Source organism: Diospyros lotus, chromosome 10 (genome assembly GCF_014633365.1).
Source record: "Diospyros lotus cultivar Yz01 chromosome 10, ASM1463336v1, whole genome shotgun sequence".
Taxonomy (NCBI): domain Eukaryota; kingdom Viridiplantae; phylum Streptophyta; class Magnoliopsida; order Ericales; family Ebenaceae; genus Diospyros; species Diospyros lotus.
Window position 1 is genome coordinate 21,209,118 of NC_068347.1, and position 16,373 is coordinate 21,225,490.

A 16,373-nucleotide genomic window follows, 5' to 3' on the forward strand; every position below is an offset into this window, starting at 1 on the left:
CGTAAATAAACCCGCACGTCTAGGAACCTAGTCCCCAAGCTAGGTTCGGCATCATTCCGAAAGGAATGGGGCTCGTACAAACCCCGTAGGCACACAATAAATAAATCTCTAGAAGTCTCGCATTTAATTTAAATTAAAACAAATGAATAATAACTCAATAAATAATGATAGGCGCCGAATTAGAGTAAGGGAGGTGATAAAATACGTGAAATCACAGGTTCTTTTACGGGAATTAAAGATCATGAGAAGAGGGTTAGGAGCTTGCCTTTACGCAGTCATTTCTTGCTTTTCTTGCATTCCCGTTGCGAAGTAAAACGTTTGCTGACAATAAATAAAATCATAGCTTTAATTAAATAAATCTACTATGTAATCTAAATAATTTAATCGTCTAAAATCCCATCTAAGCACACCAGAAATAAAACCTCAATGAGTCTCATATTTAATTTAAATTAAATCATGCCAATAGTACCCTTAATTCATATAATTAATACGTGACACAGAAACGAATTAAGGGAAGGCAAGGGGTTCATAAAATGGAAAGAAATCGTAAGGGTAGATGAGAGCTTGCCTGTATCTAGTCATTTACAGCATTTTTTCGCTTAAATGCCACCAAAATAATACACGATGTAAAATAGATTAAACTCCCAAAATTAATAAAATTGGATCCAAAATAAAATTTCAACCATACAGAATGTTTAATACATAATTCTCTACTCACCTGACTAATTAAACTGTAATTAAACTGAGTTTAATCCCCAATTTTTTCTCCAAAAATGGCCTTGGAGCGCACTTCTTCTTCTCTGTTTTTCTTCCTCTGGCTACTACTCGAAGATGACCGATTTTTCTCCAATTTTCGCTGCAAATTGCAGCTTAAAAAGCAAAGGAAATGGACCACCAGCGGCTGTCGCGTGGCAGCCTCAATGCACCCACCGCCTTGCCCAAAACGACATGGGCAAGGTTTTGGCTAAAAAATCAGCCAAAATCCTTCCAGCACGCACAAGCCCCAAGTCTCGATCCTGCGTCACACCGCTGACCTTCCTCGTGCGCGACCACCGCACCACACACTGCCTTTAATATATAACCGCACACTATTAAATTTAAAGGAATCCCAGCCCATTTTCGCAAATCACACTTTAAACCCCCTGACTTTCGAAAATGCCACATACACCCCAAACTCCAATTTCTCTTATTACACTTATACCTCGAATTTTTCAGAAATTCACTAAATTAATTTATTTTCCTACTTTCATAAATACTCCTAATTAAATAATTATTTTCTCAAAATAATATCAATAAACATTTTCTTAAATCTCCATATACCCAAATAAATTAATATTTTCTTTTTAACCCACAAATATTCAATAATCACCACAAATACGATAATTAATACTGATTAACCATTCCTAAATAATTTAATTAATTACCTTTAATTCCTTATTTTTCTCAAAACCACATAAATAAATTATTCCTCTTAAATTCCCAAATATTCAATAATGTCCTCAAACACCGGTTTGAATAATTATTATTTATTTCCAAATTTTGGGATATTACAATCTAAACCCCTCATACTTAACAAACTTGAAAGGTATCTCATCTACCATTAGCATACAACCTAAAGCCTTTCTTGCAAACGCTGGATCAAATTTTCAATTAACCACTGTAGCAACATTATCACCACCACCTCACTTACCCCTGTTGTAGTTGATTGAAAATATAATTCCATTTGACGAGATTCTACAACATGAGGGTATTTCTTACAATTTCCCATATGATTTCTTAAAGCATTAGTCCCATTTTTTTCTGGGATCACAATGGAACTCCTTAGAACAACAGTTGCATCTCCCTTTAATCTCACATTCTGAATTTGTAAACTTGGTAAAATGATCTCAAACCTCTGACCTAGCTCTTATTGGTTTTCTCTTTGCCTTCCCAAGTGATGTTGCACCTCTATCATTTTCTAGTTGGCTATCATCTTGGGTTGGTGCTATTGGTGCAGGTCTTGAACTATTATCTACACTAAGGATATTTGTGGTGTGAGTCATGTCTTCTTCTTTTGCCATCTAAAATTAGATTATTAATACAATTGACAATTGTAAATTTAATTTAAATATATTTAAAGACTAAAGAGTAATTTTAATTTAATTTAAATGTTTTTAAATACTAAAGACTATAGTTGGAAATGGCATCTATGTACATAAATTAGGAAACCCAACAAATAAAAACAAGGATCAATTACCAAAAAATCATATAGCAATAGTAGTATGGCTTTCCGTACATTGCATGAGGATGACGTTGAGGTTGCTATTTTGAATGAAGTACCAGTGTAATAACAATTAATACTCTCTGTTACATTACAATAAATAATATTATTAAAATTAGTCTCTTTCAAATAATAGTAATGTTGTCATTACTATTATTTGAATGGCCTTGGAAGGATAACCTTAATGGGGTTTAAATAATACTACCACTAGTATCTATAGAAACCTATGAGAACATATGTTTTGGTTTTGCACATGATTTTGAAAAATATATGTTTTTATTTTATGAGTGAAAAATATATGTTATTTGTCATGCATTTTTTTAAGTATGACTTTGAACAACACAAGCCTTAAAGATCCATTTGGCTATGTTCAAAAGAAAACTATTAAAATGAGAAATAGAATAGACATGCCATGTATTATGAATCATGATAATAAAAATTTATAATTTTTCTATTAACTAATTTTATTTTTCGTCCACAAACAGTGTGATATAGCTATTAATTAATTAATTTATAGGTTTTTCTACCATTGGTTGGAGTCTTGGAAAGGTCCCATGGCACAAAATATTTCATAATTAGATATTCCATTTTGTCCAATAGGATTAGGACCCCAACTGAATAAAAAAGTATAAAATAATTATTGTAAAATACAAAATTTAAAAAAAAAAAACTCTCTACGCTCGAATCCTCTATTTTGGGGTGTTGAAACAAACCATAAGTAGCCGGTAGTAGAAAAAAAATGGATTGATGCCATCATGCCAAGAAGAAATCATTTAATTAAAACCAAAACGAAAAAACCAAAAATGAATTGGGACAGTGTACACAAAGACAAAGTTGAGTAGCATATCAAAAGATTCAAAACAAACAAAAAAACCAAAATGAAAAAGAAAAAATCAAAAATGGATTGGGATAGACAGTATACACAAAGACAAAGTTGAGTAGCATATCAAAAGATTTAAAACAAACGAAAAAACAAAAATAAATGAAAAAATACCTAGGAATGGTGGACACAGATGGACGATGGACGGACAACGGACGGTCGGCGACTCAGCGTCTGCTCTGAGCATAACCAAAAACAAAGTTAAATACCGAAGAGAGAGCAAGATGCAATGGCAAATCAGAGCCTCATCTGTGGCTATGTGAGTATGTCGATGTCTAACACAAAGGTGAGGAATGGGCCGAGACAATGGAGGCGACGAAGGAACCGACTACCGAGGGCGACGAACGATGGCAACAATGACCGGGGTTCGAAATGGGGTTTCTGGGTTAGGGTTAGGGTTTTGCTCACTCTCTCTCTCTGAACTTGGGAAGGCCGAAGGAAGTCGATGAATGGCACACGGACGAACCGACTAAAGGTCTAAGGTTGGGGTCTTAATGCAAAACGACATCGTTTTAAGATATACAAAACGATGTCGTTTCATATATCAGTCGGTTTGGTTTTTTCGGGTAAACGCCTGAGCTAACTGAACTGCTAAACCCTTATCCTTTTAACCGAATCGATCACGACCAACCTAAATAACCGAACCGAATCGACCGTTTCGGTTCGGTGGGGTCGGTTTAACCAAAATAATGCACACCCTTACCCAAGAGAGGGGAGAATTGGGTTTTTCAAATATTAATAATTTTAGCTCTTTTGAAAACTCTTAAATTTGTGATCTTAATATGTAGTGATTGTAGTAGGATTGATAACAATAAAATCACACAACCAAAATGAATAAGAGAAATTTATAGAGGTTCGGCTATAAGAGCCTAATTCTCTATTTCAAGACTTAGTTTAAGATTCCATTAGAGAGAATCAATACTAGTTTTTAATTGGAACTAGAACCAACATAGAATCCATTGCCTAAGTAAGAACCAGTAGCATACTACTAGCAAATATAATCCTCTCACACAACAAGTGAATAAAAATAACAAACTTACAAAACAAGGAAACATGTCTAAAAATAACTCATTTTTAATTCAAAATAAATTTACGTTTTGCATGAGAAATCAAAATTTGAAAATTCAAATATAAGCTTTTGAGATATAAAGGATTAAAACAAGGAAATATGTCTAAAATTAATTCACCTTTAATTCAAAATAAATTTACTTTTTGCATGAGAAAAAAATACATTTATCAATATATGAAAATTCAAATATAAGTTTTTGATATATAAATAATTAAAACAAGAAAACATGTTTAAAATCAATTCTCCTTTAATTCAAAATAAATTTATTTTTTACATGAGTAAGAAATGCATATATCAAGATATGAAAATTCAAAAATAAACTTTAGAAACATAAATGATCAAAAAAAGGAAACATGTCTAAAGACAATCCACTTTTAATTCAAAATAAATTTATTTATTTATTTTTTTGCACGAGTAAAAAGTACATTTACATCATAAAAATATTTTTGTTATCATCAAAATCTTATTTACTTACCCTTGCGGTTAACATGTTCTATTATTATATTTGTACTTATGATTCATAATGCTCACCTGGCTTATTACTAGTGCATGGGCGGACTGTGGTTCACGATTTGGTGGCACGATTTGTATGGTTTTGTGTGGCTACATATATATGTATATTGTGGTGAGGCATGGTAAATATTTTTAAGTTAATGATGGGAGAAAAATTGTTCTATTCTATTCAATTTTTTATCGTTTATGCCTCAATTCATTATGCTTCGTACTTGTCATACATATTACTTGTTGAGTCTTGCAGTTCACTTTATTTTTTTTACATCATTTTAGATAAGGGGAAATCCTAGCAAGGGGCCAAGTCGATTGGAGCTTGAGTATCTTGGGGATTAGACATGTGTAAAGGGCTCTTCCAACCAAAAAATTCTCAGGGTATTGTTTTGAGGGCAACCCGAATACAGTTTAATTTTTGTAATTTAACTTTATTTCCCTTTTTACTTTGACATGTTTGGACAGTGTAGCCCATCAAATTCGATAAATCGATGCTGATGTATATATTTTTGTGGGCCTGTGATGGTTAATGATATAAACGTGGTTGGTTTTAATTGAGGTTTTATTTTATATCATTTCCTTAACGTTCCACTTTCCCAATTTCTCTTGTTAGTGGGATCTCCAGGAGATATAGGCGTTACATTTTCTATGTAAAAACGTTTGGTGTTGACTGTGTGTATACTATAATTCAAATACATTTTTTTTTTGTTAATTTGGTTTGTAAAGATGTTTTGTTTTATCATTATAAGGATTCATTAATGAATTTATTAAATTTACAAATTCATTTAGTGTATTTATTATAGTTTGTTTATTTATATATATTTGTGCGTCCAAATTCAGTCACTAAAAAGATACTAACTCTAAGAACAATTTAATGTTCTCATCATTGCTTTCGAAAGTCCCCACTTTTGTTTTTTGTTTGGTTTGTAAAGATGTTTCGTTTTATCACTATAAGAATTTATTAAATTTACAAATTCAATTAATGTATTTATTCTTATTTGTTTATTTATATCAGTTGATAACGATGCGAAATTGTAACATTTATAATGTTGCACCTTAAATTTTAGAAATTATACACATATAATCCATTTCATGTGTTTCAAAAAATAAAAAAATTCAACTAAAAAGCTCTTTCCATCCATAATCTCTCATCATTTGGTACTCTAACTATCCATGGTTAATAATGTCTTTAACTTTTCTCTACAAAATCTTTGACAAACTATTAAGTTGTCCATAAAATTATAAATCATTTGTAATTCTAAACATATTGTTATTAAATGCAAATTAAACAAAAAATCAAAAGATTGAAACAATTGCAAATGCCAAGTTTTGTTAATTATTATTTTGTAATTTTCAAAGTAAACAGGAACAATTGAAATTTTTTATTTTTTAAGCTGAGTCAAACTTAATTAGCTTTAATATATATATATATATTATAAAATAGTTAAATAAATTTAGTGAAATCAATTGACCTTATTGTATATATACTATATTCATCTTTGAGAGAAGAGGGGGCCGGAAAGAGTTGAAAGATGGTTGAGAGCTAAATCTAAACGTGAATTGGTGGAAAAGAAAACAAAGAATAAAGCAAGAAAGGGTTAAGTAATGCAACAACTACATGTTGATTGAAACTTCAAAGACAATGAAATAGATCACCATAAATACTCTATCATTGAAGCATTCTAGAAGAATTATAGATATAAAAAATGTCATATTTTTAAAAAAGAAGAAGATAATAACGATTATTTTATCAAAATAATTACCTTTATGATGTGAAAAATAATAATTATTTTATTATTTTACGAAAATTTTCCTTTCGTCTCTAAAATTAATGATAAAGATAGAATTTTTTCTGTCTTTAATATCAAAAATGAAATTTTTTTCTGTCTTTAACTTCAAAGACAGAAAAATTTCTATCTTTGAATACAACTTAGTGAGGGGAAAGTTTCCATCTCTCTGAGATAAGAGATGGAAAATTTTTGTCTCTAAATCTATTTCTATGCAAAAAATTTAATAAATAAAGACAGAAAAAATCCATCTCTAATTCCATCTTTGACATAGAGACGATTATTTTTTTATCTTTAAAACCATCTCTAATAGCTTTTTGGCCAATCCGTCTCTATTAGAGACAGAAAGAAAATTTAGTATCTAATTTTTTTATTTTTTTTTTGTAGTGACAACACAAATTCGGTAGAGATTGAAAAATTTGTATCACTTTATTCGAGGAGTCAAGAATATATATACATAATATGAAGTGGAATGGGAAATTTGTTTTCCTAAAAATAAAAAATGACTTCTCCACTAGCTTCCACTATATTAAAAAATAAATATCCAAGAATCTAGAACACTAAGTCTAAAAATCTTCGAAATCAGTCTCTCTTGACAGAGAGATTATTAGAAATTACTTTTGTCTTAAGTTGTTTTGTTTTGTTGAGAATGATCATTGAGGGAATATTGAAAGTTAGAAAAAAGGGTTTATATATAGGGAATTAGAAAAGTGGAAACAAAGGAAAGGGGGGCGGGGGTGTAGAACAGAGATTTAGGGGATTTAGGATTGTGAAATTAGAGAAGTGATTTGTTGGTAAACAAAAGATTGGGAATAGGGGTATGGGAGAGGTAGAAGGCAAAGAGAAGATATTTTTAAATTGGAGATTCAAAGGCCATTTGATAGCATTGACGAACTACTGGCATACGTAGGCAAAGCTTAGAGAGAAACCTTAAACTTGCATCCCTTTTAAATGAACCACCAATGAGCTTTAATTAGATGAATTGTTAACAAACTTGTATATAAATCATAAACGATCTTGGTTATCAATATAATTGAGTTGAAAAAATTTATTTTTGAGCTCAACTTATTTATTAAACAAGTTTTAAAATCCTATTTAAATTTGTTTGATTATTTAATAAACAATATAAACAAGCCAAAGTCAAACTTGTTTACAAGCTGTTCCTACATATTAATTCATTTACAATCCACGTGACCATATTTCATAATGGTTCTCAATATATTGCATCATTATCATCACTTTCAAATCCATTTTACATTTCCTTCTATTCGTTATTTGCATTGTTTCTGTTCTAACTTCAAATTACACAAAAATGGGACTTATTTTTCTTCATATAAAGCAAAATAGATTGCCAAAAATAGTAGAACCTAAGGATAATTCTAGATTTAACCAAAATATGAAAGAAAATAGTAAAAGAAATAAATTAAAGATGAACAAATTCACCAGTCCTCACTCTGTTCACTTTCTTTCAGGTAAGATTTTCACATTTCAAGATTGTGATATAATCAATTTCACAAGAATTATGAAAGTTGCAAAGGGGACCATGCATCCATATATGACTTTTAAAAACCAGTTGTTTGTATCTCACAAATTGGGAATTAGTTGCACATAGAGAGAGGAGGCTGGCTTCTCTTCACCATCCAATAGAACCATTTCAAAGTGAACAATGGATGAAAAGCACAAAAGCATGTTTGATAGCTGCTGCGCTTATATCCCTCCATTTTCTTATGCAAAGAGTACACTAAAAAAAAAAGGATTTTGAAGAAATAAGAAGAAAAATAAATTTAAAAACCCTAAAAGGAGGGGCAGTGGGCCAGCCTCCGACTTCCACTAACATTATTCCAAACATATAAACAAATCAAAAGTGAGATTTCCAATCAATTGATCTCCCCACACTCCCTCACTCCCCTATTCTGGAATTCAATTATTCCTTTCATTTCTTTTCATCTTTTGTTTCCTTTAAACAAAAGGCAGTGCCAGCTCTCTATGCACATTAGAGAACATACAACAATGAAAAGCTACCTCCTTTGCCCTCTTCTAAATTCAGCTACAAACAACAAAATCTAAACTAATCTGCACTTTCTCTAATTCCCTAGCTAGCAAGCAGCAGCACCACCCCTAATTCTTCTTCCTAACCAACCAACCCTTCCATCATATAATTCGTCAATTATTACAAAAGACTGTAATGTTCCAGTGCCAAATGGTCCCTAATATCATCGGCCAAAGCTGCATCATTTTGCCTGTTGATGTCCTGACAATCTCTTCTTCTTTAACGGGTCATTTCATTTTCTTTCCCCATCATTTTTCCTCATCGCTAGCTTCTTCATATCCTAGACCAGTAGTAGAGTTAAATAGCTATACCTCATACCTGTACGTTTTTTGTTCTTCTTTATATTATCTTATCATCCCCAACTTGTCTCTGGGGTTTTGATAAAGATATATATTCTAGTTGCAGGAAAGAGAATCGATCTGGATCGGCCCTTCCAGAATGCTTACGGCTTCTGATGAGGCCGTCTTTAATCATCTGAATGTTCCTCCAAATGTAGGGGTCCAAAGTTCAGCTGTTGCCTCGTGGGTGACTGGTAAGGTGCTGGAAACTGGCACTAAACATAGTCCTCGGCTTCTAAGGTCTTGCTTTGGTCCTTCAGGGTCCTTTGATTTATCAGAACTCTGCATGATTTGATGAGGAAATAGCTTTAATTATGATCAATTTGATCAAATGAAGCAAAAAGAATAGACATTTCAATTCAATTCTGATCTACAGTAAATCTAGTGAACTGACAAGACTTCACTAATATCCTTTTTATGCAAGTTAGTGTGAAAAACAAAAAATTACACTAAATAGCACCGTATATATATCTATCTAATGGCCACATCTATATTTTGTCACATTCATTTACTAAGAACTTTCGTCCTATTGTTATAATGAAGTAATTATGAAAGCGCTGAGTTGTTTCCTTGTGCACTACTAAAATTTGTTCTACGTGAAAATTAAACCCTTTATGTTAATTATTAATTGCAGCTGGAAGGAATAATTGAAGAAAATTTATTAATCTGCACCTGCTGGTGTTGGACAGAAGCTCCACTTTTCATATATGGGGTGCTTAAGACCTGAAAATTCATAAGCATATATGCATTAGAAATTGCTGAACACTTGAGCCCTTTTCTTGTTTTATATGTGGGAATTGGATGAATTAATTTGTTCAGAATTTTATACTGCAATAATAATCATAGGGTTCTTATGGCACTCACATTAACTTGTTCATGGAGGAACTTGATGTATTCAATTGCTTCAGAGAGCACTGAAGCTGTGTCAGTCTGAAACGAACATGATTACAATCAGATAAAGTTAAGTCACTAAAAATCCTGAATTCAAAAATAAAATCATCTCTGATCAATACATATACATCTTTTATCAAAGTAAAGATATATATGTACTCATCAACAAGTTTACCTTTCCGAAAGGTGAAACCAATTGTTGGAGCGCAGTGATTCTGTCCCCCATCTTCTCTTTCCTCACCTATGAACAAAGCTACAAAACTCTCATCCATGGCTACAGAAGAACTACCGATCCAAGAACCAAATTCCAAAATTAAGGTTTTCTGATTACCTTAAAAGCTGGCAAAGGTGACGATGTTTCGCTTCTCGGCCTTTTGTTCGATGATTCGCTGCTATTTTTCTTCACCGCCGCGCCTAACTCCCGAACCTCGGATGCATTCTGCATAAGAAATCATCAATTGCAAACAATTCAATATATATATGTAATAATACAACAGTCGTATAATTCATTCAAAGCATTCCAAAATTCATTGTTTCGGATCCCTTGTTTCTTCCACCAGTCACATTACCTTGTTGGGTTTTTCGTCGAAGGTTGGTGGAGGAAACTGGGGCTGCGATGACTGGAAAAAGCTCGACCGGACGTCGTTCATGGCCGCCGCAGTTGCATTCCAGAAAGGAGTACTGTTGGAGAACTGTAGCTGGCTATGCGGTTGCTGCTGCTTTGGAGGCGAAGTTCTGAGAAACTGTGGAAATTTAGACCAGGAAGAAGGCAACAAATGCTCGCCGGAGCTCATCCCAAAACTAGCTTGATATGGATAGTTTATCTGCCGGTGCTCGAAACTAGACTGTGCTTGGTGACTATCCGACCCTAAAAGTCCTTGAATTATTGTTGATGGGCTTCCGTAAGCCGCGGGATCCACCGGAAAACTAGAGGTAGCGCCGTCGCCGGCGCCGCCAATTTGCGGGCCAAACTGCTGGTCCAATGAAAATCCCCGGTTGATTTGCTTGAACTGATCTTGAGATGGCCCGATCCCAGTTTCTTGCTGAAAATTTGTGCTCAAGCTCAAGTCGTCTTGAAAATGAAAACTGCTCTCAGCTTTTCCTCCACGGCTGGCACCAAAAACAATTTAAGCACCTATAGGTCAGCATCCCAAAATTTTGAAGCAAAAATGGATTTCTGGTTTTAAGGTTTTTGATAAGAACTCCGGCTGCGGATTAATCTTATCTACTATCAGTTTCAAATTAGGATAAAAGAGGAGGATTCTGTTAGTTAACCAACAATCAGTGATAAACTGGTCAAATCAAAAAATATAAATTTTAAACAAATGAGTAGATAGGGTTTCTGATATTTTTCTTACAGTAAAGTTGGGTTCCAATCCATTGCCTGAGAAGAGAGGCCTAAACCCATCATCTGCAAACTGGGATCGGCGGCGAGGACGCCACCGCTTCCGGCAGAATCCGTCCCTTGCAGTTTTTGGGCATCATGGAAAACCACCGAGCTATCAGAAACGGACACTGAATCCATGGAAGACCTTGCTTTGAGGTCCATTTCTGCCGGCCATCCAAAGCTGCTGGCACTGGTGAGGGATGAAGAAGAAGGTGACGATCCGGTTTCGATCCGGTTTCTTGACGTGCTCCACCAGTTTCCATTGCCGAGCTGAAATTCATCCGCCATGGCCAGTGAGTTTCGAGCTCCTTTTATAACCCGGTGTAATTCTCCGCTCTCTCTTTATCTGGTTTTTCTGCAGATTCTTCACACTGAAAGGCTCTCTCTCTCTCTCTATGATATATATTCTTGGGCTTCTTGCGCTTGCGTTGGACTCATAAAATGATGAGATCGATTCGCAGCATCTCCCTATTTATATCTACTTGGAACCACACAAGTGACTGAAATTCAGTTGACTTCTCGGCTGGGTGCTGATTAGACTAGACAGACGAAAGGTCATTTAATTTTCACAGCAAATTCCCTTGCTCAATTAGCCTACTAAAACAAACTTAGCAAGTAAATTAACAATTTTTCTTTATTAGAATGATGATCAGACTTTTTCTTTTCCTCTTTCTGTTTTTCCATTTTTTAAGCATACCCATTAAAATATATATATCGAGAAAAGTAAAATCCACAACAATGGTTCATAACAAAGAACTGCCACTCCACGCATGCATCATTTTTTATTTGATTTTTCTGTTAAAAGATTAGGTATGAATATCATTTTGCTTCCAGTTTAGTCCATCCCACAAGAGTTCAATACATTAATTACCCGCATTACATAAATTAAATGCGGAACTATAATCAATTAAGTTTTCAAACAATATTATGAACCAAACTGATAAAGATTAAAAGTTCAAATGTTTCTGGCTTTATCCTCCCACCACCAAACCTTTCTCTGATTTATATTAATTCGGAAGTAAAATCTATAAAGGGTTACTTCAGGGATAGTTTTAATTAATCCATACTATAATAATATTCCAAACTCTAGTTTGGTGTTATTAAAATCTTGCCGCACATTTATTTCCTAATTAAATCACAGTTACAACGAAACTATTTTATATATATATATATCAGTTTTAGCTATGACCATTTCATATAATAAATTATTTCGAGAGTGAGAAAAATCCTTAAAATAGTAATTACCACGACCTATTTTTCTCATATGGTATGCATATAGATATATATGTATATATAGCTTCTCTACAAGTAGCTATGGACCAAGAGATTTTTGAGCCTGATTTACTCCACAAACTCAATTTATGTAAATTAGGAAGAGAGGAATATAATGTGCGTGTGCGTGTGCGTGTGCGTGTGTGTGTGTGGTGGAAGAGAGATTGACCTGAGTGTCCAAAATTGTCATTGAACATTGCAACTTTGTGCCTTGTGACAAACCCCAAAGGAAGCTGGACCACTGTTCCATTAATTGTTAAACATTAATTGATCACGTTTGTTGGCTAATTCAATTTTGGAGCCTTAGGTAGGTGAATCCTACCAACTTCCCAAGGGAGAGTTGTAGTGTGTCTATGCCTTTGATCTTTTTTCTAATCTTAAGTTTTGTCAACAGCAAAATGATTGCGAGTCATATAATGTGGATGATCGGCATCCAGTTTCAAGAGCTCATAGAACCATCATAGCTTTCAAGAGCACAATTTACAACCCATTTAATTTTAGGATCATATCCAATCAAATTGGGCCTCAAATTAATCTGATCATCAAATGTTAATTACGTATTAATCATTGCTAATTAATTAATTAAGCTGGGTAGAGCGCATACACACACACACCCACACACACGTACACACACATATATAGTATTCTTCAGTACCCTTATCACTTGCCAATCTTAATTTATCAAGAAACTAAAGTGCAGAGGAATAAATTTTCATATGTAGAGTAGAGATCATTTGGTTGTCAAATTCCATCTACCCAGATGAACTAGCATTTTCTAAAACTCCTATTTCCATATAAAAAAGAAAATAAAATCATGGTTCTAATACAAAAATTTTATATATATACGAAAGATTTAATTAGTATGTGTGTAATTGATATTTTTATATGAAAAAATGTATTGATATACTTTTATTTTGGGTGATATAAAGATTGAATGGAAAAAGGCACACTTCCAACCTTTTGAGTTCGCCTAACTTACTCCTTGAAATTATTTTAAAGCTAAATTCACCCATAAACTTTTAGAGAATGGTTTATTTTAAAAGTGAATTTGAATTAAAAAAATTAGCTTTTTAGGAACAAAATGAACCAAAAATTAACATTCTGTAGACAAAGTGAACCATTTTAAAAAGTTAAGGGTGAATTTAAGTTCAAAAAAATTTCATGAACTAAACTGACCAAAATCAAAAAGTTTAAGGAACCAATTTAGCCTTTTATTTTTCTAAGATTTTATGTCAAAGTAGTCGGACTCTTTTCTTTCTTTTTTTTTTTTTTTTAGGGGGGGGGGGTGGGGCGGGGTGAAGGAAAAATTTAAATAACCAGGAACACAACATATTATATATATTTTGACCCAACAACACAAGATAACACACTAATCTTTTAAAATATAAAAAAGAAATACGTATTAAGAGTCATCAAAAATAATAATATCATCTCCCACATCCACATCCACATCCTTAAAAGTCATAAATAATAGATATTTAAGTAAGTAGTCAAACAAACCACTAAATAACAAACTTAAACGTCAAGTTTAAATTAAAAGAAAGAAAACACCATGGAGGAGCCACCACCCCAACCCTAGTGGCAGTCAACCTTTTTTGTCCACCACCAAAATTCTAATATCGCGATTATACATGATTTCTCAGAACAAGAGAAAAACAAGAGAAAATGAAGAAATTAAGGAACACAAATGGAAGGAAGATGGCGGAAGGGGAGGAGAAATAAAGAGCCCCCTCCCTCCCTCCCTCCTCCATGACTAGGAGGCAGGCTGTTGTAGGCGTCATGCCTACTTTGACCTCTCCAATCTCCAACGTTTTTAAATTATTATTATTAGAAAGACGAAAAACCACGAGTCAAAAAATGGGATGGAAATACAAAAGTCAACGAGCGGGGTCCACACGGCGTGCGCGCGTGCGGATACACCTGGGCCCCACTGCCTACGAGTCAGAGCCCGATAACGACTCCTTCCATCTTTTCCTTTCCCTTTTAATTCTTCTCCTCCGTCATCAATTATCATTTCATTTCCTTGTGGCGTACCAAACACGTCCTTAGATGTTTTCTCCAAACTTTTAGATTCCCAAAAGACAAGATGAAAGATTTAGCGGCAGATCACAATAATACCGCTAACATTACCTTTTATCTGTCTCATTACAAACTGTCAACTGTCAATATGAACACAAGTATACATACATTCATATATAACGTAGAAAATTTTGATCACATCCTACCCGAAACCTAAACTTAATTTATATGTATATATAAGTTATTATTTATATTTTAACTCATAAATAAGTTATTAAGTTTTTAAATGATCAATATATGTAAAGAATTTTTTTTTATTTTAAACCTTAATTTTGTAACATTATTTTTTTTGGATTTTTTAATTTTAATTATAAATGCCTTAATTAATATTGCAATTAAGTTGTTTATATTTTGACATTATTTTGATTTTAATCACGTGTTCGAATGAGATTTTGACCAATTTTGGAGTAGGCTAATTCAGTATGGTTGAGTAGATAATTCTAGAATACGCTTCCTATAGAATTCCCGAACCCTATGAGGATAGGGATGGAGTTGATTTTTTCTCCATGATTAAGTTTGTAGATGAGTTTGGGAGTTCGAGTTCAAGTTGGGAGATGCAGCTTCCCACCCCCAACGTGCCCTTCCTTTGACCTATTTTATTATACAATATATTGTTTGCATTATACAAAAATACTTTTCATGTCATAAAAAATCTTGAGATCTTTAGGTACCATAAAAATTTATGTTAAATTTCTTATTTTGATTAATGGGTCATCTTTAGTTTTAAAAAATAGATAGTAATTTTGGGAAAATATTTGTTTCAAAATAATAAAGTTTTGCATGAGTTTTGACAGTTAGATTTGTTAGCTTATATATATATATATATATTATTTGTTGCCGTATGTATGCGTGAAATGTAATGTTGAGGAAATAAAATCTGAGCATTCTGCAGGGTAATTAATGGTGCATTCGAAGGAACCATATCTATCATCCTCTAATGATTGGAAGCAATCATATGGAATGGAGCATATATATATATATGTGTGTGTATGTATAAATGAATAATCAATAAATAAATTTTTATCATGTTGAATTTCATTTAAATTTTAATTTATAATCATAGCATGCAACTCCTTGAGCAAGATTATTTTTTTTTGCCAACAATTAGAATTTGAAATAAACTTTAGATTTTAGTTTGAGAATCTTGAATTGATGAACAAAAAAAAAAAAAAAAGAAAAAGAAATTGGGAAGGCGTAAAAAGTAATTAAGCATGCTCATACTTACAAACCTTACAAACATCATCAACATCTAAGAGGAGAATATACGGCTAACATAACATTTGTCTAATACGGATACATTGAGATGAGGGTGTGTAGGACTCAGAGAGGGTGGGACCCAAACACCAACCCTTGCAAGTTTACGTCGGACAACATAATTAGAATTTGTTAATGAATTATTTATTTTGTTCCATTTTTTGTTAAATAATAGTTGGAGTATTACTGTTAAAATTGTATCAACAATTTTGTCTAGACATCATCATAATTAATATATAGTTATAATTGTTATCAAGACAAAATGTAAAATATCAAAACTTCTAACAAATTCAAGTTTTTAAGATATTAAAAAACAAAAATTAAACAAAATTGAATTTTTCATGTTGATTTCAAATCCTTTTTCTATTTTCACTCCCCAATAGATTCCTTCCTTTTTCGTTTTTTAAAAAAGAAAAAGAAAAGTTCTTACCAACAAATTTAAACAATCTATAACAATTAATATTAGTAATTAAAATATTATATTAACTAAAATAAAGGTAATATATAATTGTTTAATGATTCCATTTTTGTTAATAATCCATGAAAGATATGATATTAAAATAATATAGTAATATGATTACATTAAAAATTAGCAATTAATA

The 16,373-nt window shown here is 32.6% G+C and overlaps 1 protein-coding gene across 1 annotated transcript; it reads right to left on the minus strand.

Moving 5' to 3' along the window:
* Positions 1-8,350: 8,350 nt before the first annotated feature.
* On the minus strand, positions 8,351-11,628 carry LOC127810930 (transcription factor bHLH123-like). The gene is made up of 7 exons (XM_052350544.1): positions 11,138-11,628; positions 10,349-10,889; positions 10,111-10,218; positions 9,955-10,020; positions 9,753-9,818; positions 9,561-9,611; positions 8,351-9,170 (listed from the first exon to the last, which is right to left on the minus strand). Exons 1-7 carry the CDS (start codon positions 11,452-11,454, stop codon positions 9,021-9,023), a joined length of 1,299 nt encoding a protein of 432 aa, XP_052206504.1. The 5' UTR covers positions 11,455-11,628; the 3' UTR covers positions 8,351-9,020.
* Between the last annotated feature and the right edge of the window lie 4,745 nt (positions 11,629-16,373).